The sequence below is a fragment of the Danio rerio genome, chromosome 8, assembly GCF_052040795.2.
Source record: "Danio rerio strain M-AB ecotype USA chromosome 8, GRCz13ab, whole genome shotgun sequence".
Lineage (NCBI taxonomy): Eukaryota > Metazoa > Chordata > Actinopteri > Cypriniformes > Danionidae > Danio > Danio rerio.
In genome coordinates this window covers 15,303,826-15,328,140 of record NC_141028.1, presented here as the reverse complement: position 1 = coordinate 15,328,140, position 24,315 = coordinate 15,303,826, and the positions used below count along the sequence as shown (strand labels likewise).

The window sequence follows — 24,315 nt, the reverse complement described above, 5'->3', positions numbered from 1 at the left end:
ATAATACATCTAGATATGTTTATATCATGTTTAGAGTCTTTGGCCATAAATACTTAAACAATGACAATATGTGGGCTTGAAATTGCCAATTTTAAAATTTTGTTTTAGATTTTTTATTTTCTGTGCAAATACAAATATATATATATATATATATATATATATATATATATATATATATATTTGTGAAAATGGCAATGCCATGTGAAAGGATATTGTAAATTGGATATTGCAAGCATGAAACATAGTCTATGAACACTTGGCAACCAAAGCAAAAAAATGGCAAACTACAGTACTGGATTTTAGTACAGATTAATGTTTTTAGACTTTCATTTATCCGCAAAGAAAAGAATATATTGCAGAATATAGAATGTATTGCATAAATGTACCCTATGTGTGATGATGTTGCAGATTTTAGTTCTTTATCTGTAGTTTTGCAGGCAAATCATAATTTTTTTAATTTTATTTATTTATTTTATTTATTTTTATTCATGTATTTATTTATTTTTTTAAGAAAAAGTTTAGTAGAATATATTGTGAAGTCGCATTTAAATATGTTAATTTGGGTCATTGTGTATCTTCTTTATATATATATATATATATATATATATATATATATATATATATATATATATATATATATATATATATATATATATATATATCTTTTATTGACATCCGGTGGACACAGGGCATAATTACAGACTCATCAGGTTCCTTTGGGTACGTGACAAAGAAAATTGTATCGAAGTAATTCCCTGTCTAATTAATTTATGTATTTATAAATGAATGGATGACTAAAATATTTTTTAGTTATCCATTATTTTATATTTTAATTGCTAGTATACATTTTAATTGCTAGTCGATGCTCATGTTGATGCTAAGGTTCTATCTGACATTTCTGTCAAAATTGAGTTATTCATATATTCTTATTAAATGACAACTTATTTACATTATGAGATGTTTTTTGTTTCGGATGTTAACAGTTTAAGACTTTTTATATATAAAAAAAATGCTACATAGGCTACATACTGTTTGCTATGAAATGTAAAATCTTTAAAGCTCAATATCTCTAAATCATTCACAACGCAGATAGAACCTTTTAATTACAAGGTGATGATTTATATACTGAGTATATATTTCAACAAAAAAACACTGCTATCGGCATGCCTTCTGAAAGCAATTTTATTGGTTTTCATTGAACTCTCTGACACTTAAAGAGTCCTCAAACAACATTTAACATTACACATCAGCAGTAAAAATAATCAGTGAAACGAACTGTCTCATGATCCATATAATATATTATTAACACAAATTAAACAGGTGAAATGCAGTCTGAATATTTTACATATCTGTTAACCATTACTTCTGTAGTTACTGTCCACAAATAAGTTGAAGCTAGAGTTCAAAACATACAGTTAAGTGCTGAGGTGAAAGATTCTGTCTTCATCCATTTTGAACTCTAAAGAACACTCAGTTATAGTCAGTTAAAAGACCTTGACATGATGCTTATATAAACATGCAACAGATAGGCTACATTAAAGTCCACAGTCTTGTTAAAACTCACTAATATTTCACTTGAAAAGTGAGGAATCAAACTAAAAGATTAATCATTCAGTCAAAAGCACAAAAAAGAAAGAAAGAGTCTCCTTATATGCTGTACAAAAACATCTTTTGTCTGTTGAACGAGATTTGTAGTTTGTGTGCTTTATTCAGAAACCAAGTAATTGTGAAAAAAAGAGACATTTACATATATTTAATAAAAATATAAAAATAAAAAAACGCCTGGTGGCAACGTGCTGGTAAGTTGACAAATGTGAGAAGATTTACAAAGAAGGTGTTTGCCTGGCTAATGATCAATGTAAACATGTTGTGTCAGCTGTGTTTAGTCATGTTCTTGTGGTAATACTGTGCATTTTAAGACACTTATTAACTTCTAGGGGCCCGTTTACGGCTGGTATTAAGCATTTTGGTTGATCAGATTTTCCGTTTGTGATCAGATCTACAAATAAATAAGTACTTTTAGGGTGGCCTAGGTGATTGTCTTCAGAAACTATTTTTGTTATGCTGGTTAAAAGTCTCTTCGCATTCTGGTAACAATAATATAATTAAGTGGTCCAAAGCTTTTAATATTCTGTGGAAGATGTAGACCAAGTAAAGTTTGTCCAATCAAAATGTTTGTCCTGAAAATAGTATTTGATTTCATACCTCTGCAATTACAGATCAATTACAGATTACATCATCAGCACATTCACAGATGAGGTTAAGATAAAGAATGGCAGGTAAACATCAAAAACCTACCTTCTTTTTTAAGTTTGCTATTGTAATTACTAATTGTATTATAAAGTTTTAACTTTGAAAAAAAGTTACGTAATGTATTATAGTGATGTTGTATAGTGAAAGTTTATTTATTCAGGAGGCATGGCTTTGGATGGTGATTTGCAGTGTGGGAAGTAGGCTTTCATTGCTACGAGGCTAATGTTCGCATTTTCCAAGATCTCCTATTGCATTGTTAATACCAGGTGTAAACAAGCCTGTAATGTAGATATTCACAGTATCGAACACATTCAAACAGCCACCAGAGACTACCTGCTCTGTACCTACGAAACTAATTCAAACATTATAAGTCCTGTTGACACTTGTCATGTTTAAACAATCCTGCTGAAAAATCCAGCTTAAACCAGCCTAGGCTGGTTGGCTGGTTTTAGCTGGTTGACCTGGCTGGTTTTAGAGGGGTTTTGACCATTTCCAGGCTGGTTTCCAGCCATTTCCAGCCTGGTCTTAGCTGGTCAGGCTGGAAAATGACGAGCAAAATGCAGCTAAAACCAGCTTGACCAGCCTGGTTTAAGCTGAATAAAGCTGGTTTTGGCTGGACTCCCAGCTTGGCTAGGCAAGTCAAGCTGGTTTTAGCTGGTCATCTCCCAGCCTGACCAGCTAAGACCAGGCTGGAAATGGCTGGAAACCAGCCTGGAAGTGGCCAAAACCCCTCTAAAACCAGCCTGGTCAACCAGCTTAAACCAGCCAACCAGCCTAGGCTGGTTTAGGCTGGATTTTTCAGCAGGGAAAACTTGAAGATTTGTTCAGCGCATTTCGACAACATGTCTTGTAGTGTTTAAATGAAAAAAAAAAAAAAAGGTTCTATTTAAAAATAGGTTCAACTCCACTATAGTTAAACAATTTAGCATGTTTAGCTTAGCATAATTCAAAGAGTTTTAATAATGTTCCTATTTAAAGTTTGACTCTTCTGTAGTTACATTTTTGTACTATGAACGACAGAAAATGAGAAGTTGCTATTTTCTAGGTCAATATGTCAAGCAACTATTCATACTATACAACAAATTTTAAAAATATGTTCAACTCCACTATAGTTACACAATTTAGCATGTTTAGCTTAGCATAATTCAAAGAGTTTTAATACTTTTCCTATTTAAAGTTTGACTCTTCTGTAGTTACATTTTTGTACAATGACCCACAGAAAATCTGCAAAAATCCTCGTTGCAGGCCATTCTCTTTGGCATCAACAAGGCATTTCAGCCACAGAACTGCCCCTCGCTGTATACTGTCTTTATTTCAGACCATTCTCTGTTAACCCAAGAGTCATTTAAATCACCTTTCTTACCCATTCTGATGCTTGGTTTGAACTGTAGCAGATTGTCTTGACCATGTCTACATGCCTGAAAGCACTGAGTCACTGCCATTTGATTGGCTGATTCAAAATGTGCGTTAACGAGCAGTTGGACAGGTGTACCTTATAAAGTGGCCTGTGTATATTTCTATTAGTGGATTGATATTGTAAAACATTTGTCACATATGCCTATTAACCCTGAATGTTTTGCTAAAAATACTGTAGGTGTAGCTCAAAAGAAAAAATATGTGCCATAAAATGAGTTTAAATAAATAATGGCCCACAAAATCATTCACAGTGCTGCATTAACATGATGCAGCTAACATAGTTTTAATATACAATATATGATATACAATCACTTCCATGCCATCAGATGTATAAAATCAAGCACATACAGTAGCAATACAGACTGCTTCTACAAACATTTGTGAAAAAATGGGTTGCTCTCAGGAGCTCAAGGCATGCAATGAGACCATTGAAGTACATTTAAATTGATCCAAGTTAACAATAAAGCTGAAGCAATTGCAAACAACAGCAACTATGAAGTAGTAGGCTATATATAATCCAAGACAGACTTTCAAAATTCATGCCTTTAGCTCAAGAACAGTGTGCAGACAGCTTCGTAAAATGGCTTTCTATGCATCCAAGCCTTACATCACCAAGTGCAATGTAAAGAAATTAAACTGCTGATATACAAACAGTAACTGTTCTCCTGTAACAGTTTTCTGGTTTCAAGTTTTACATTATTAATATGGAAATAACCCTAAAAAAATACTGCAAGGGGATATCTTAAAAGAGTTGTATAAAAATCAAATATATATATATATATATATATATATATATATATATATATATATATATATATATATATATATATATGAAATTAACTGATCTGCTGAAGTTAACTCTGAGTTTACCCTTTACATCCCTCTCTTTCATCTAACAGGCTATTCTCAATCAGATCCTTTAAAGAGGAGAAGCTCGGCCTGTTCTCACTGTTGAATTCCCAGCACTGCATCATAATACTGTGCACCTGCAAAAAATAAAAATGTTTTTGTTAAACATTAGTTACTAACATGAAATTATAGTGAAAAACACTTCTGAAGTTTTTCAACTTGAGATTTTCAAGCAGGTTTAGACAGGACGCTGGGCTGGCCATTCCATTATTTCAATACTTTCAGCTTTAAGGAACTGCATTACCAGTTTTACTGTGCAACTGTGCTATTTTGATAACTTTAAATTATCATAAAGCTTTGAAATCAAAATGTATAGGTTGTTCTGAAATGTTGATATGCACTGTATAAATACACAATTAAATCTATTTTCACCTTTAGTGGACACTGAGCTGGAGCAGGTAATCTCCAGTTATTCTTGAGAAGAGTGAGGAGATGGATGGCCATGGATGGACTATGGACATATCTGCCAATCTTCTGGATGCACAACTGCATGAAATGATTTGCAATACACAAGGTTTATAAAGTTAACACATGAAAAAAAATTAAACAACCTTCATTGAATCATAATAACTGATGAATCATTATTTTTTGTTTTTATTTAAGTTTAAAATAGTCAGCTAAAGTTCAGAGTAAGGATTGTGACCCTGGACCACAAAATCAGCCTGAAGGTGCATGGGTATATTTTTGATAATAGCGCTAAAAAATAAAACACGCTTATTCATATATTTTATTTTTGGCTTAGTTCGTTTATTAATTAGAGGTCGACACAGCGGAATGAACCGCCAACTTAATCAGCATATTTTTTTACGCAGCAGATGCCTTTCCAGACGCAAGCCAGCACTGGGAAACCCTCACACACTCTTGCATGCACACCCAAACATACACTAGGGCCAATTTAGCTTACTGAACTCATCTAAGGTGCATGACTTTGGACTCCAAAAAGAAATTATTATAGATTTATAAATTATAGATTTATGCCAAAAATCATTATAATACTATGTAGAGATCATGTTCCATGGTAGACATTTTCTAGAGTAAATCAAAACTAAATTTTAATAAGTTTAATGCATCGCTAAACCTCAATTTACACAACTATAAAGGTGATGTTCTCAATATTTAGCTTTTTGGAACTCTCAGATTCCAGATTTTCAAGTATTGTTCTATCCTAACAAACTGTACATCATTGGAAAAACTTTTACAGCTTTCAAATTATGTATTAATCTCATGACAAATATGATTGGTTTAATGTTACGGGGTTACAAACAGGGCTTTACATTAACACCCGCCAACCCGCCAAATGCGGGTAGATTTCAGCAGACACTACCATTAGCCACTTTGGCTGGTTGAAAATAATTTTGCCAGATAATAAATTTTAAAAGTAGGGTTTGACAGTAAGGATGGTCCAATATGCATGCAAAGGCGATCTTAGAATTGAGAAGCAACACGACTGACAAAAATAATTGCGTTCGCAACTCCGCGCAAGCAAAGTAGGTGAATACCGAATAAGAGGATGATCACTCGCGCTAACAGCTGAGGTGATGTGCGCGACTGTTTATAACACCTGCGCGCTCCTGTTTCCTTTCGAGAAGCAACTGTGTCTAGAAACACAACTGATACGATCGGTTCTCTTTCAAATAGACTGGACAAAAAGTTATGCTCATGCACCCACAGTCTTGCTGCTTTCAAGATTTCCAGAGTTTACTTATTGTAAGCAGCGCCAGCTGCTTTTGCTTTAACCATTCTTTTTGAAAAGATTATTTATGGGTCTAACGTTAACCGTGTGCGTGATCATCCTTTCATTATCACACGGTATGTTTTTTTATCTGCTTAAATATGGTTTAATTATCATTTTTTACAATAACATATCTTTAATAGGAGATTACGTTAATGTCACATTTGTGTAACTGGCGATCTGGGACCTTTAGCCAAGGCAGATTACTGTGCATATGTTTTGTTAAATAAAAGTATGGTATACAGCTATATTTTGCTTGTTTTGACACATTTTAAATTTGTGGCTAAGAAATAATTAATTGTTTATGTCTGGTGTGGTCAGAGATAAATTAGCTAAATCCTTCATTTTGAGCTGTGCAAATTATGTGAAATACAATCTAGTTGTAATACTATGAAACCCTGACCCATTTGCTCATGATTATTGAGCAAGCTCATACACAACACACAAAAACTAAAATGGAGGCATGTGGAGATAACACAAAATCTAAATCAAGTAATTTTAGCATGTCAAAGTCATATTTATGTGTGTAAAATATATTTTCCCAACAATAAAATTGTGACTAGTGAAAAAGGCGAGTGGCTAGTAATGTTGGAAATCAACTAGCCACAGTCGCTGGTCATCAAAAAAGTTTGTTCCAATTGTTTAGTTTTGGCACAAAGACATACTTGATTCTCTCACCTTTTTGGGGTTTTGACTGATGTCGCAGTAAGAAAAGAGCTCATGTAAAACAATGCCAAAACTCCACACATCTGACTTGTGGGAGAATTTCAGTTCTGAGATGGATTCAGGTGCATACCTAAAGAGAAAAACAAAACATTAAACTGGACTCAAGGGAAAGTAAAAGTAGACATTTTTAAAACTACTTAGTAAATTATATTATATTAAATATTAAAATAAATTTTAAAATAAATGAATGATTTATATTAAATTACAATTCCTGAGAAAAACTAATCAATTACAGTAATTTGAGTATTTGTAATTAGTTACTTTACACCTCTGGATTACACCATCAGAACACATCGATTAGTTGTACATATATATATATATATATATATATATATATATATATATATATATATATATATATATATATATATATATATATATATATATATATATATATATATATTTATTTATTTATTTATTTATTTAAGCCACTCTGGGCAGTTTCTTATTATGGATCTGCTTGTCAGTGTTCTTTCATTTGGGCATTGTCAGAACTTTACACTCCTATCTGCCTTTTATCACTTGTTGAGTAGTTACGTAAGTGACATGCATACTAATCAGACAGGTAAAGTTTTGTCTGTGTGAATGTTTGATGTAAGAATCACCAGAAAACAGGACTTTCTCCTGGCTGTGTGACACGATAGTACTCTTTATCCACCGGGATGATCTTGGTCAGTCCGAAATCTGCAATTTTGACCAGATTGTCGCTGGCGACTAGAATATTGCGAGCAGCTAGATCACGGTGAACGTAACGCATGCTTTGCAGGTACTCCATTCCCTACAAAAGAATGTTACAATTATGGTTAATCTGTGAAGTTATGTATGCAAATACACAAGACCCAAATGTGTCAAATTATCTTCTCAAAAACAGAACGCACTAGTTTATCATGCTCGTACCTTACATATCTGCGAGGCAAATAGCAATAGTTTGCGATTGCCCACATTCTGTCTGTGTTTCTCCATATAACCAATGAGACTGCCGTATGGAAGATACTCCATCACCAGTTTAGTGCTCAGCCGACCTGTGAGGAGATGAAGAATAAAGGGAGATGGGTAGATGGTAATGCTTGGAGATTGTTCGGGAATCATTAAAGATAGTCCAACCTGTGCTGTAGCAGATGCCCTTGTATTTGACAATGTAGTCACAGTGCAGGGAGCTGATGGTCTGGATTTCTCTCTGGAAATCTGCCATTGTGGCTTGCTTGTTAGACTGAAGTTCCTTCACAGCCACCAGTTCTCCAGTGTTATCACCCCACGGATCATAACGGCAAAGCTCAACACTGCCAAAGTTACCCTAAACACACATTTAAACACACATTCAAGTCTTTATTTTTTATTCTTCTATTCATATTAGCACGGTGCATTATATTTTAAATCAAGTAGCCAACCAAGTACGTTAAAAACCGTACAAACCATAGACTGTAAAAGATGACACAAACATAGGGGCTGTGCTGCATTGTTGATAAATGTACAACAGTGCCCTCTATGGGTCAAAATATAATCGTGTTTGTTTTGTTTTTGTTGTACCTTTCCCAGAACAGAGATGAATCGCAGGTATCTCTCCTCAAAAACATCCTCCTGTTGCTTTTTGAATATGTTCAGTTTCTTCCAGAAGCCATTGCTTTCAGGCAGTGTGTCAGTCGCATGAAGAATCTCATAATCTACAGAAGGAAAACATTTGAACGACCATGAGATTCACAAATGTTTTAGGCCAAAACTTTATTCAGTAATCTTATTGAATATATCATTGAAACTTACTGAACTTACATTACATTTACTTCCCTGCTGGAAAAAAACAGCTTAAATCAGCCTAGGCTGGTTGGCTAGTTTTAGCTGGTTGACCAGTTTTGGTTTTGAGTTTGGCCATTTCCAGCCTGGTCTTAGCTGGTCAGGCTGGAAAAAGATCAGCTAAATCCAGATAGTCAAGCTGGTTTTAGCTGGTCAACTCCCAGCCTGACCAGCTAAGACCAGGCTGGAAATGGCCAAAACCCCTTTAAAACTAGACTGGTCAACCAGCTAAAACCAGCCAACCAGCCTATGCTAGTTTAAGCTTTTTTTCAGTAGGTATGCCAAATATTAATTACAAACAATGATTAATTGAACTTATAAAATGTTATTATTATTATTAATATTACTACTACTAACAATAATGTATAACTGATATTTGTTAAATTAAAAAGTCAACCCCTCTATTCACCAGTTTTAAAAGGTTAAACTGTTTATGAAAGAAGCGATCTGTACATGTTCTTCCTCAAGAGGGCGCTAACTGACTATAAAACTCAAACAGGGAAATCAGCAGTTACACATAATAACATTGTGTTACCTGAAGTGATGAGGCTGTTCAGCTGTCGGATGATGCTCCTGCAGGACGGTCTGAGCTCAGGCTGGTACTGCATACAGTGAGAGATCAGCTCAGCCAGTTCAGTCCACTCCAGCGTTGGAAGGTTCGAGAAGTTCTCATAAAACTGCAGCTTCTGGAGACACAATACCATAGTGTTGGCACGTTGCCTAAATATACAGTATGCATAACTCTTTCATTTTTAAAGGATTAGTTAACACAAAAATTCAGATTCTGGTGGTAAGTACTCACCTCAAAGACATTTCGGAGACATTTGTTCATGTTCACAACACAAATTAAGATATTTTAGATGAAATCTGAGAGCTCTCTCAAACTCCATAGACAGCAACGATCAGAAAAGGATCCAAAAGCATTGTCAAAACATTCGATGTGACTTAAGAGGTTTATCTGTAATTATACAAAGCTCCAAGTAGGGCTGTGTGATTTGTGGAAAATATCTAATTGCAATTTTTTGACAGATAATGCGATTTCGATTTGATTTGTGATTAAATTTTGCAGTCAATCTTCAGCTTAATATTCTGTATAATTGGTAGCTTCTTGCTGCTAAAATGCAGTGTGAGTTAGTTAAAAAAGGAACTGAAAGGATACTAACTTACCTAAACATTTATTCATTCATTTTCTTGTCGGCTTAATCTCTTTATTAATCTGGGGTCACCACAGCAGAACAAACTGCCAACTTATCCTGCAAGTTTTTACGGAGCGGATGCCCTTCCAGCCGCAACCCATCTCTGGGAAACATCCACACACACATTCACACACACTTATACACTACGGACAATTTAGCCTACCCAATTCACCTGTACCGCATGTCTTTGGACTGTGGGAGAAACCGGAGCACCTGGAGGAAACCCACGCAAAGGCAGGAGAACATACAGAAACGCCAACTGAGCCGAGGTTCGAACCAGCGACCTTCTTGCTTTGAGGCGACAGCACTACCTACTGCACCACTGCCTCGCACTTCCCTAAACATTTTTTTTCAAATTTGTTTTTAAATATTCAGTAATGAAACACTCATTTTTCTCTGTAGCAAACAGTAAACACAAATAAAATGACATTACCTCTCTTTAAACAAGTTTAACTCAAATTAGGGAGATTGTGTAGCTTATTATACAAACAAATACATAATAATTATAAAAATACAGAACACTCCGCAAACTAACATGGCTGAAACAACTCTGAAATTGTTCTTTGCTGTTGCTAGCTACTAGATTAAGTGTCACTGGCAATACTTTCAGTTAAAATTTTAGCAAGACACTCATCATGTAGCCGCCTTGGTGCTTTTTTAGGTGCTGGTTGTTGTTTTTCCTTGTGCTGTGGCAATAATTCTTACAAATTACCTGGTTTTCTTTGGTATCTGTGACTTTGAAACCAAAATATTCCCATGCTATCGATGTCCTGCTTTTCTTTGATATTAATTAGTCTATTAATGCTTCTGAAGCAGTAAATGCCATCATCCTGCACTTGTCACTCGTCTTCGCTTTCCTGCTTGTTTGTTTTTATTGTGGGGTTTTTACAAAGTTTGGTTGCGGTCACGCAATTGGCTAACAAGACTATCACATACGGACGGCAGTCACGCATTTGCTCTGGATGGGGGAAATTATATAAAACATATATATTTCCCTTTGCGATTAGCTAATCGCAACGTTTCAAATCGCGAATGCAATTCAATTGTGATTAATCACACAGCCCTAGCTCCAAGAACACTTTTGTGTAGCACAAATATATAAATACGTTAAATGGAGGATGAGGGAGCTCTCTGATTCCATCTAAGTTGTCGTAATTTATGTTCAGAAGATGAACCTTTTCAAGGAAATTAAATTATGTGAGGGTGAGTAATTTTTGACACAATTTTCATTTTATGGTGAACTACCTCTTAAAAACATGTGGTGTGATCTTTATCTAGAATGACTAATGCTCCGCTAATGATATCTGTATTCATGTTCAATTCAATTCAGGTTTATTTGTATAGCACTTCTCACATAATAATTACCATTTCAAAGCTGCTTTACAAAAGATGCACATTACAGTAAAAAAAAAAGTTAAGGACTTATATATACTGTAGGGTGTACAGTATAAAAAACTTTTGACCTGCATTGTTAACTGCATTATGTTTTGTGTGGTGTTTGTACCTGCATGAGGTCCAGGCCCTGTAATGGAGCTTCTCCACCATTGAAAATCTCCCACAGCGTTGTCCCAAAGCTCCACTTGTCACACTCCAGTTCAATCTCAAGTGTATCCAGAACTTCTGGGGCCACCCATGGGATTCGGTCCAACACCACTGCGTTCACAGAAATGTGTTTCTTAATACAGTATAATCACCTTATGGTGTAAGATAATCTCTAACGAGAGCTAAACAATTAAACTATGGGTTTAAAAGTGCAACCCAGCAAGCATTTTTTGTTTTTAAAAGATGTCTAATAGACGTCTAAACATAGTCATCTTGCCTAAAACAAGGCTAAATTTGAGCTGACAGAGAAAATCTACTAGATGTTTAAGAATAGGCCAAATCTAGTCTATCAAATAAAAAGAAATGAATGACTACACATAAAAAAATCTGTGTAATCTGTCTATTTGACGACTATTCTAGTGTTTATAGTGGCTATTCTTAGATGTCTATAAGATTTTCACTGACAGCCAAAGTTTAGCCTTGTTTTAGCCAAGCTGTCTACATTTAGATGTCTATTAGATGCCTAATTAACACAATTGTTTGCTGGGATGTTATGTTTATTTTTATATTCAAATAGATGTTCTAATATAATTACCATCTTTGCCCAGCAAGGACATGCTGACGCCAGGGTCACTCAGTTTAATGAAGGGTGAGTCGCCCTCTCGGACCAACAGCAGATTCTTTGCACAAATATTCCCATGTGCAATATTCTTCTCCTCCTGTGCACGACAGATAAAAGAACAATTACCTTTAGCTACTGCTGAACTATTAAAACGGAGGCTGGGATGCATCAGATACTCAATATGAAAGTCTATCAGAATGATCTATTAAATTCAGCATTTTTAACAGTGGGATCCTCTCCACCTGGAATATTTGATTGCAGCAGGAATGCATTAAATTGATCAAAATTCAAAGGTATTAAAACCATAAAGACTTTCAAATTGCTGATTTACACAGTGAAATGTATAAGTTATTACAATGTGACCTTTTTTATCAATAATATAATAAATACATTGAAGGCAACATCCATCTTCCAGGAATCAAAACGGTTCTCAAACGATGAAATCATGCACTGCTCTACATTTTTTTTCTCATTTCAGAACCATAGGAAGTCTATCACGATATGGAAAAAAGGGATGATCTTGACCTCCATTTCAAAGACAAACCAAAACGGGTTGTTTTAGATCTACCCAAAAAGGGTAAACTACAGCAAAGTGAAATACGTCTTCCAAGTATTTTGAGGTAGAAATTAAAAGACACATTTTGGGGACACCTGAGACTTACTAATGTCCCTTAAAAACAAAATTTTTAGTAAGCTAAAACATGAAAAATATATAAGATTGTACTCTGTATCCTTCAAAATGTGTGAGTAAAGCATTATTAACACTGACTGGGGTGTAATGGATCATGGTTGATCCGCTATTCAAATGGATAGCAACCCACGGTTCGGAACACACGTGACCTGCAGATTAATACTTTTTTTTTTTACTGATAGATAAATCCTAAATTTGTAACGATCACAGAGAGATTGCCTCTCACACTATTCAAATGAAAGCATTTAGGCTTTCCTGTAAAATATAATGATGCCAGAAGCTGTTGTGGTAGATTATTCGGGATGTGGTGGGTTTCTTAGGTCATTAAAGGTGTTTTCTGTCATAGATGCATTCAGTGTAAGCTGCACGATTAATAATTTAAAGATCGAGATCTCAACACCCACGCAACATAAATTATGAATGATGGTGATTTGCATACGTTTATCAATCCTTGGAATTGCTGAATTCAATCAAGAAAGAGATTGAGTCTTTAGTCTTTGGAGTTAGTTATGAAGTTTCAAAAGGTTAAATAGCACAGAAGTACTGGAATAACGATTTATATTTTAGATAAAACCACTGATGTTTATTGTAAAGATTAAAATCACTGTCATGTGCTCAAAAGTGAAAGTTGTAGGCCGCAATTACATTTTTTAACCAATAGGTGGCCGTCAAAAATATGCCACTGAATAATTCTTTAAAAATGATCCGTCAAGCAATGAAACATGAAGTTTTATGAGTAAATAACTAAATACTGTATTGAAAATTAGACTAAAAATAAATATGGGTTGTATGGGTTGTACAAATTATATTGCTAGATTTTCACATTTAGCGTTATCAGGAACAGTAGTAATAGGGTATATGCACAGCTAGTGCTGTTCCCATGCTGATACACTTCCGGTGACCTGTTATTGTGAACTGTTTACCATTTTATACGGTTCCTTATACAGCATTGATGTTGTAATGTCATTAAAATAGATTCAGTTAAATAAACTTTAGCATTTATTTAGTTGCTCAAGCGTAAAAGGAGACAAAAAGCTGTTTACTCGCACACGCCTGTCAGAATCGGCAGGCTAACGCAGAAGCTTCATTGAATATACTGGGGTAAAATAAATGCTCATATTTAAATATATGGCGGGGGAAATGTAATTTAATGCAGTGCTTCTTGTACAATCTGAGACCCATTTTAAATCGGATATCACTCAGCTAAAGGAGATCCCTGATTTTTAAAGAAAACAGACCTTAAACGCACCGGATTTTGCATTGGGATTCAATTAGCCGGAAGCGCTTAACCCAGGTTACTGGCAAATTAAAAGTCCTATTAGCATGCTTCGGCATAAACCCCATAACAGTCAATGTTTCACAGAACATTTTACAATTTATTTTGATTATTTAAAAAAAAAAAATTACAGGTTCCCAGTTCTGTTCCTAGTTCACTTTTAAAACCAAAAGTGTCTTGCAGTGCTGTTTTTCTAATAAATGGAAAGTAAATTACATTTGTCTCACTCTCATCTACTTTTTTGCCAATACGATAAATGGTCTGATCTGTGACTAAAAAACCATGACGTTAATCGAGCCATGAGATTTGTGATCTGTTACACCACTAGCAGATATGATCCTGATAATGTTTACTATTTTGCCTCAATTCTTCATGCATCAATGTTTCTCACCAGGAAGTTAAGAGCACAGGCCAGTTGTTTGGCCACATCTAGTTTCCAGCTGACTGAGACACACATGCTCCTCTTCAGGTACAGGTCCAGTGCGCCGTGCTTCACAAACTCCTGCACCATGATGTCTGCGGGGAACACACTTTAGTCACGTGATTATATTCACAGGCACTTTGACAGGCAACCAGCTTCACCAACGACACTTCAGACCCTCTTCGAGTTCAAGAACATTCAAAGAGCTGATGTCACACAGACTTTTAATGACTTTTATAGGGTTTATCCTTGTGTGTTTAGACATTTATGAAAGAGTGCCTCTTCAGAATACTTTTCTGTGACTTTTAAAGTTACTTACTTTTGGATTTGTGCACACTAATGCCATACACCAAAAGAAGGTGCCTGTGGGAGATTTGACTCATCAAACTGGCCGCCTCGAAAAGAGACTAGAAAAAAGAAGATTAAACATTTATTCACATGGATAAAAACTTAATTAAGTTTAAAAATACACATTTGTTAATTACTCATCAATATTAAACATTTTGACTTTTATTTAGAGGCATTTTCTTAAATACAGTTAAAGTCAGAATTATTAGCCTCATTTAGATTTTTTTTTTCTTTTTTTAAATATTTCCCAAATGATGTTAAACAGAACAAAGACATTTTCACAGTATGTCTGTTTTTTTTTCTGGAGAAAGTTTTATTTGTTTTATTTTGACTAGAATAAAAGCAGTTTTTAATTTTTGAACACATTTTTAAAGACAAAATTATTAGCCCCTTTAAGCAAATTTTTTTTGATAGTCTACAAAACAAGCCATCGTTATACAATAACTTGCCTAATTACCCTAACCTGCCTAGTTAGCCTAGTTAAACCTTTAAATGTCACTTTAAGCTGTATAGAAGCGTCTTGTAAAATATCTAGTAAGACATTATTTACTGTCATCATGGCAAAGATAAAATAAATAATTTATTAGAGATGAGTTATTAAAACTATTGTTTAGAAATGTGCCGAAAAAAACTCTCTTTGTTAAACAGAAAACAGGGAACAAAATTAAACGGAAGGCTAATAATTCTGACTTCAACTGTGTCGTTTATTAAACTACGTAAAAAATGCTGGGTTGACAGAACACATAATTAACTCAAAAAATGACTTAAATGAACTAAAAATATCTGAGCTCATCCTAATTAAGTCATTTCGCTCTATCCTTTATAATAAAGAACAGTCCATTTCTCAATGTATGTGTTTTTAACATATTGTAATGTGGTATAGCTGAATAACTAGACTGTATTTTTATATTATCTTTACTTTTTATTTATTTCATTATTTATATATTTATTTATTTATTCGTTAGTTGAGTGCTGTGGACCTCTTGGCCAGGTCACCCTTGTAAATGAGATCTTGATCTCAATGGGTTTTTATTCTGGTTAAATAAAGAAACATATACCTTTGCTGACCTTTTGCAAACAAAATTCTTATTTTTGGTGACAATTTAATTGTTTTATTTTCAGTACACTTAAATTTGTAGAAATAATTAAGTTAACTTAATCAGTTGGTGTTAGGACAACATAAGGGATTTGTGTGGAACCCAACATTTTTACAGTTATGCATGAGTATAGAATAAAATAAAAAAATATTTATATTTTTTATTAAAGAATAAAAAAAATTACCCCAAATTGGGTTTGTCCATTTTAAACACAATTATATTCTACAGCAACTCAGCATTTTTTGGTAATTAAACCAAAACAGAAAATTGTCAAGTTAAATTAAAAAGAACTGTGTCTACCATACAGTCACAGTCAGAATTATTTTATCTTTGCCATGATGACAGTAAATAATATTTGAATAGATATTTTTCAAGACACTTCTATACAGCTTAAAGTTACATCTAAATGCTTAACTTGGTTAATTAGGTTAACTAGGCAGGTTAGGGTAATTAGGCAAGTTATTGTATAATGATGATTTATTCAGTAGACTATTGAAAAAAAAAAAAAAAAAAAAATATATATATATATATATATATATATATATATATATATATATATATATATATATATATATATATATATATATATATAGCTTAAAAGGGCTAGTCATTTTGTCTTTAAAATGGATTTAAAAAATTTTTTAATTGTTTTTATTCTACCCGAAGTAAAACAAATAAGACTTTCTCCAGAAGAAAAAATATTATCAGACATACTGTGAAAATGTCCTTGCTCTGTTAAACATCATTTGAGAAAATAATTAAAAAAAGAAAACAAAAATCAAAGGGGGGCTAATAATTCTGACTTCAACTGTATGTTCTGGTTTTAAAAACACACCTACCTCCCAGCAGTTTTTATGATTTGCATCCAGGACTTTCAGAAGGACCTCGGTGGAGTGTGTTCCTCCATCCCTCTGGTCTATTTTACTACCTCTAAAGATGTGCGTGAAGGAACCTTGACCTAAACTTTCACTCTGTTAAAAGACGTAAATGACGAAGTTAGAGTAGGGTTAAAGGGTTAAAAGCAGCTCCTTAAAAAATTAGTTTACCCAGAAAAGAAACTTCTGCCATCATTTACTCACCCTTCACTTGTTCAAAGTCTATTGGAGTTTCTTTCTTCTGATGAACACAGAAGAAGATATTTTGAAAAATGCTGGTAACTGGCATCCATTGACATTCATAGTCATTTTTTCCTACTATGGATGTCGATAGGTGTAAACAAGCATCATTCTTCAAATAAAATCTTCTTTTGTCTTCAACTGAAGAAAGAAACTGATAAAGGGACTTAAAACCCCATGAGGGAGAATAAAATGATGAGATATTTTGGGTGAACTATTTCTTTAAAAGCAAGAGTTTTTTCAGCTTTTAGTACTGCAAATGGCTGCAAAATTAAATGAATTAATAAACAAACAAACAATTAAATTAATGAATAAATAAATAAATAAATATAAAGTTCTATGCACGCATCAGGTGGTGATGCCTATGTATAACCTAAATGAAAATATATTTCAATCATTTATAACAGTGTTTAAATGTACCCAGATGAGGTCCTCATGTTTAATCATGTGGAACTGCATGTGGCTTGGTTTGTGTCTCTGTAAGGTGGGGGAACTGGGTATCTCAGTCATACTGCTGTTACGGATGATGATCATGTTTGTGAGCTCTGCAACGAAGAAAAAAAAGCTTAAAAAGATTATTGAAGCAAATAAATTTGATTAAAGGTGTACAAGTGAGGTCGAAATTCCTCCTTTGAAATTAATTAATACTTTTTAAAACATTTCAAGTTCTTTGAAGCATTTTTAAACAATAGTTTTAATAGATAATTTCCAATGGTACATATTATTTTACTATTTAGTTTGCAAGATACTATAGTATTCAGCTTAAAGTGCTATTTAAAGGCTTAACATCTTAAAAATATAAGACTTTTTCCAGAAGAAAGAAACCCTTGCTCTATTAAACATCACTCTGAATAACAAATAATAACTTGACTTCTAGTTGATCATTTGGAAAAGTAATTTTAAAAGGTATAAAAAAAGTAGATTTTTCCGTTGAATCATCTGTTGAACTGCATCCCAATCATCACAAATACTGCAGAAGAACCTGGATGGACCCAAGATTCTCATAGAAATCAGACTAGTATGATTTAAATACCTGAGACACTAAAAAGCAACTCTAGGTTGTGGGTTCAATGCCCAGAGAATGCATTAAATTTAATTTCATTGTAAATTGCTTTAGATAAAAGGACAAATGTAAAGATATAAAAGGCAAATGTTCTACCTTTTGCTCTGGGTGGGCAGCACTTGCCCAGGGTGACAGGGATGTCTGAAACGTATAGCGTACTGAGCTGATAGAAGTCGATGAGCTGTTTCAGATTGATGAATGAGTTGTGGATCCCAGCCAGACTGAACTTCTCATTTTTCTCTATCAGGCAGTCCTTGTAATCCATCCCCAAAGGAGTCTGTTGGAACAGCCAGAAGTTAACATATACAACCCCGGAGCTTTCATTATCAGTCTGAGGAACTAAATTGAGATTATGCTGGAGCTGTTTCAAAATTCATATCATAATGATACTAGTGAGTGATATACTGTACAGGGAGAAGTTTTTCATGAATCAGATTGAATAGGATTTCAAGCTTAGTTATGAGTAGGGCCAGACGGAATCGCTGGACATTTTTTGCTATTTCTGCAGAGAATTTTGTTAAAAATCTGCAGATTTCTGCAGAATTATTTTGGGTGTAAAACCTTAATATGTGAAATAAAAAATAATAATTTAGAAACTTTTATTTAATGTTTAAAATGCAAATCCAATTAGATTCACTTTATTTGCTAACCAAAACAAGTCTCTCATATAATATATCTACTAAAAGACAGAAAAAATTACTGTACAAACTGCATTGTACATAAATCAGATGAACATTTTCATATTAGTCAATAATATTACTGTAATTAATTTAAAAACTGAATAAATATAGATTTACACACATTTACACAAGTAAATAAACAGAATTAATGATGGGCTAAAAGTCTGTGGAAATCTGCAGAAAATCTGCGGGATTCTCCGCGCGCAGATTCCATGTGGGCCTAGTTATGAGTCATCTGCTGTTTTTGTAATGCTGTGTTAGTGGATACTGAAAACCTGGTTCTGTACAAATCCAGCAAGACTGATACCTGTATACAAACTGTGAGGAAGTACTTGTCAAATTCCTTGGGACTGTGGCGTAAAAGAAACATCCCATTCTTGCCTCCAGCTTTCTTAAGCTTGTGCACCGCAAATTCTGACCTTTGGGAAACAAAACAAAATTTGGCTTATTATTTACACTATAAAAAACAAGTAGGGTTTATTGGGTAAAGTGTAGATCGGATACGTGGCCAGCCAGGAATGTAATATGCACATCAATATAGCAGCATTTTTTATGATATGGTATAACAATAATTAATATTTTTACAATAATGTGACGGTTGGGTTTAGGGTTGGGGTGGGGGATGGCGTTAAAAAATAAAATTTATTGGGTAATTTAATAAATAGCATAATTAATACTCGGTACAACTACTGGTTTTACATTACAGTTGGGTTTAGGGTTGGGATAGGGATAGATGTTAATAAAATGCAATAAATGAGAAATTTAATTAATAATATAAAAAAATCCTTGCTAACTTCCAGCTGCAATCGTATCCGATCTAGTTTATTGAGAGTTAAGGCATAGCAGATCATTTTTGATTCCCCAAAAAAGCCTTAGTTAAAAGGAACAATTATTGCTTAGCAATAGTCTCAAGGAGCTCCTATACCCTATAAGTCATGCTTTAGGACAACGTATAAACAAATTCAGGCAACTGGTAGGGATGGTAAAACGTTTAATTATTAACACTTTGATTGTTGCAATATTTTCAGTAAATGTCTAGTGATGATTAATATTAAATATGTGACTCTGCAATGCCAAACTTGTGGAAAACTTGGGACTTGTGAAGCTGCGCATTAATGGATTTGCTCTTCGGTGTTTGGACTTTCAGCAGTGAAATTCAAACCACACTGAACTGAACTAAACTGAACTCTGAAAACTGGAATGACACAGCTTCAATTTATTAGAACTTCTATGTTAAGTTGCTTTGACACAATCTACATTGTAAAAGTGTAAGTATAGAAATAAAAATGAATTGAATTGAATAAACCTCAGATAAAATAAGCATCATTTTTATTTTAATTAAGATTTATACATCACCTGAAAGAAGAATAATAATAAATCCTTTTTCTATTGATGTACAGTTTGTTGGGTGATACGTGGCTGAGATACGACTGTTTGAAAATCTGCAATCTTAAAAAAATCACAAAAATCTAAATATTGAGAAAATTGCCTTTAGAGTTATGCAAGTTAGGGTTTAACAATTCATTTTACTAATTAAATATTAGTGTTAGTATATTTACAGTAGAAAATATATAAATATTATTAATGGAACATGATCAGGATTTGTTCCATCTTTCATTTTGACCCATATTATTACCAAAAATATATCTAAGACTGGTAATGTGGTACAGGGTCACATGTAAATCATATTTCATTTATTAAAAATCATCTATTATATCGGTAAATGTGTTCAGAGCTCATAGAGAAATGCAATATATGACATATATTGACCTATATGTTGATTAAGTTTTTTTTCCATGAATAGAAATGTAATATATGTACACTACCTGACAAAAGTCTTGTCACATATCCTTCTGTTTGATGTTGATCATTTGGTATCAGAAGTTGCTTATATGAAAGGCAAAGGCCTCTAGATAATGCTTATTTTACCAAAATGAAATATTATCCTTTATGATGCTTTAATTTTAATTATTTAATTAAGACAGTAGGGTCTGACTTTGCTTAGACAAAAGTCTTTTCACTTAACAGAAATAATGTACAGTGTAGAATATAAAGTCATGGTGCAGTGGAAAAATAATTAATATTGTGTATGACTCCCATGAGCTTGGAGGACTGCATCCATACATCACTGCAATGACTTAAATAACTTATTGATAAAGTCATCTGGAATAGCAAAGAAAGCGTTCTTGCAGGACTCCCAGAGTTCATCAAGATCCTTTGGATTCAGCTTCAATGCCTTCTTCTGCATCTTACCCCAGACATGTTCAATAATGTTCATTTCTGGTGACTGGGCTGGCCAATCCTGGAACACCTTGACATTCTTTGCTTTCAGGAGCTTTGATGTGGAGGCTGAAGTATTAGAAGGAGCAATATCCTGCTGAAGAATTTGCCCTCTCCTGTGGTTTGTAATGTAATGGGCAGCACAACTGTCTTGATGCCTCAGGCTGTGGATGTTGACATCCACTCAGCAGATCTCTCACACACCCTCATACTGAATGTAACCCCAAACCATGATTTTTCCTTCAACAAACTTGACTGATTTCTGTGTAAATCTTGGGTCCATGTGGGTTCCAATAGGTCTTCTGCAGTATTTGTGATGATTGGGATGCAGTTTAACAGATGATCCATCGAAAAAATCTGCCTTCTGACACTTTTCCAAATGATCAACTAGAAGTCAAGTTATTATTTGTGGCTTTTACAACTGGCATCAATGACAAGACTTAGGTTAGGTTGTGTACATATATTGCTTTTGCATATGAGAGCATTTTAGGGGATATTTAGAGAGCACCTTGAGAATTGAGAACCTCCTGATTAGTGCCTACTATTACTAAGTACTAAACCAGGAATGGACTAGGATGTGTCCCAAATCATTTCCTAATTTGATAATACAGTTAAATGTGAAATTGTGTAATACGTGATCGGGCCGTGGCAGTAATTCTGTATGTCCTCCAGCAGGCTTGGTGGGGCCACTTCTGCGCAGAAATAGTGAGTTGAATCTGTGGTCAGTCTAAAATATCCATCAACCAGAGATACAAAGGAAAGGGCGTCTGTCAGGGTTTGAAACTCAGCCTCCTGTTAACAGAAAGAGTCAGAAAAGGCACAAAGTAAAACAAACTGATATGCAAAGTAGAATTAAGAGGAAAAAACAAGCTTCAATTTATTATACTTTCACACATTATAAAATAAAAATGGTTGAGATATAAACTCATTAGGAAGGAAAGTACTCTTTGCTGTTAGTATCAGAACCAAAGCATAATTTCTATTATAATGAGTTTAGTTTATGTGTTCATTCTTGAATGTATGAATATAAATGCCACTTCCATGCACTGGTCATCCTGGCGCGTGAGTGTGACCACCCTTCCTTCCAGAGGCATCTGCTCTTGACAGAGACGCTTAATGCTAATGTCAATGATCTGGGGGAAGTCACAGAATGTCTGCCATTCCTGTAAGCAGAGAGAAAATAATGCTGAACGATATATTTCGTATTATATAATGCTTTATAATATTTTATAAAGTTTTAGGAACAAAGAGATTCTAGTTTGTCATTTGAAAGAGTTCTCCTAATTGTTTAGACTCTTGTGATCTTTCAGAAAACATGGTAATATGCTAATGTGGTAGTCAAGCAGCATATATAGCATAATCAACGTTAAAAACAACAGTATATTAATAATTTGTGAGGAAGACGCATCTTCTTCACGATAATTTGATGCATTTATTTGAAAAAGAAATCTTTTGCAACAAGAAAATGAAATATACTGTGAATTTTATTAAATTTGAAGCTGAATACAGGTATTTGTTTAGAACACGGGTGTCCAAACTCGGCCCTGGAGCTCCAGTGTCCTGGAGAGTTTAGCTCCAACCCAAATCAAACAGATCTGAACCAGCTTATGAAGCTCTAGATGTGCTAGAAACTTCCTGCCAGTTGTGTTGAAGCAAGTTGGACTTGGAGCTAAACTCTCCAGGACACCGGCTCTCCAGGACCAAGTTTGAATACCCCTGGTTTAGAATCTATAATTCATACTTACTCAAAACAATTGAATGGTAGTGAATGTAGTTTTATAGATGCAGATTTAGATTCATCATAGACAAGTTGATTATGATTTTAAACACTATGCAGTGAATAATTAATCAATTTACAATCTAGTTTCAGGTAATCCCAGAAGGTTAAAACAAGTGAGTGCCTTCATGTGTGAGAATCATTGAATCATCCAATGAACGGAAAGATTCGTTCACTGAATCATGACACAAATGAATCATTCAAAACTCTGAATAGCGCTACTGTGTTGTTGCACGACGTTTTTATTATTATTTTTTATTTTGGTGGATCAAAAACAAACAAAACATCTGTGGATACCATGTCTGAAATGTAAGTCATTCAAATCTAGTTTACTTTATTAACATTTGGGCCTGCTGTCCAAATATCATCACGGTGTTGGCTCTTCAGCCTTTAACTTACCTGTCTGTCTGTTTTCTGTATCTGAATGCCTCCCTCTCCGGACACTTTGACGGCTAGAACTCTCTGCTGCTCGCTCTGTTCCAACCACCCGGAGTGGTGGAGGGGGAAGCTCTCTGAACCATAATCCGGCTCCAGCTCACTCAGCTTCATCAGGTACTTGAGCTTCAGGCTTCGCTCTCCAGCCGAGCACTTGCCCAGCTTCTTCAGGAAGCGCTTCAGTGTTTTGCGGATCTGATATCGCGCCAGGCGGTTCATGCGCTGGATGTCCTGTCGGTGAGTCTCCGGGAGGCAGGACTTGTAGCTGGAATTGTGTTTTTGCAGTGGTTAAGTAAATGCAACATAAACATTTCAATTGTTTTTTGAACGTACATGGAATCACTGAATAGGTCAAAGACGAAAAATGGCTCAAAATACTATAGGTAATAGGTAGTAATGAATTATATTATTATCATTTGTATATAATTATTGTTATTTTTTGCACGTAAGCATTTTTAATGTAATTCACAGTTCTCATAGCCCCCAAAAAAGCTTCATTTGATTAGACAAAAATACAATAGTAGTCATTTTAAATGTTTATACTTTTCTATTCTTAGCACACAGTCACTAGGTTTCACCCAACTATCATAATGAATTAATCATTTTAAAAGTAATACAATTTATTATATCTTAAAATATTTAACATTTAGGTCATATGTCAAAATAACATGCGTACACAGACATACACTCACCGGCCACTTTATTAGATACACATTACTAGTGCCGGGTTGGAACCTCTTTTGCCTTCACAACAGCCTTAATTAACAGCAGATTTGTCAGCTGCACTTCCAATATGCGGATCTCCGATTCCACCACATCCCAAAAGTGCTCTATTGGATTGATATATGGTGACTTTGAGGCCATTTGAATACAGTGAACTCATTGCCATGTTCAAGAAACCAGTCTGAGATGATTCATACTTTATGACATGGCGCGTTATCCTGCTGG

At 34.3% G+C, this 24,315-nt stretch overlaps 1 protein-coding gene and 1 long non-coding RNA gene across 2 annotated transcripts in view; one reads left to right on the top strand and one right to left on the bottom strand.

The window, feature by feature from the left end:
• Positions 1-3,913: 3,913 nt before the first annotated feature.
• The window catches only part of jak3 (Janus kinase 3 (a protein tyrosine kinase, leukocyte)), a 27,252-nt gene continuing 6,850 nt past the window's right edge, over positions 3,914-24,315 (bottom strand). The window contains exons 6-24 of the mRNA XM_087264360.1: positions 23,332-23,632; positions 22,193-22,318; positions 21,790-21,944; positions 19,183-19,294; positions 18,292-18,472; positions 17,553-17,677; positions 16,857-16,988; positions 14,892-14,979; positions 14,543-14,667; positions 12,158-12,281; positions 11,525-11,673; positions 9,360-9,510; positions 8,564-8,697; positions 8,141-8,330; positions 7,934-8,058; positions 7,642-7,814; positions 6,989-7,106; positions 4,951-5,064; positions 3,914-4,655 (exon numbers count right to left, since the gene is read on the bottom strand). Coding sequence (XP_087120486.1) covers positions 4,536-4,655; positions 4,951-5,064; positions 6,989-7,106; positions 7,642-7,814; positions 7,934-8,058; positions 8,141-8,330; positions 8,564-8,697; positions 9,360-9,510; positions 11,525-11,673; positions 12,158-12,281; positions 14,543-14,667; positions 14,892-14,979; positions 16,857-16,988; positions 17,553-17,677; positions 18,292-18,472; positions 19,183-19,294; positions 21,790-21,944; positions 22,193-22,318; positions 23,332-23,632 — 2,743 coding nt within the window. The 3' untranslated portion in view covers positions 3,914-4,535. The remainder of the gene's footprint in view (positions 4,656-4,950; positions 5,065-6,988; positions 7,107-7,641; positions 7,815-7,933; positions 8,059-8,140; positions 8,331-8,563; positions 8,698-9,359; positions 9,511-11,524; positions 11,674-12,157; positions 12,282-14,542; positions 14,668-14,891; positions 14,980-16,856; positions 16,989-17,552; positions 17,678-18,291; positions 18,473-19,182; positions 19,295-21,789; positions 21,945-22,192; positions 22,319-23,331; positions 23,633-24,315) is intronic.
• Positions 23,089-24,315, top strand: part of LOC141375586 (uncharacterized) — an 18,689-nt gene continuing 17,462 nt past the window's right edge. Inside the window, exons 1-2 of the long non-coding RNA XR_015497699.1 lie at positions 23,089-23,241; positions 23,389-23,484. This is a non-coding gene — a long non-coding RNA (uncharacterized LOC141375586). The remainder of the gene's footprint in view (positions 23,242-23,388; positions 23,485-24,315) is intronic.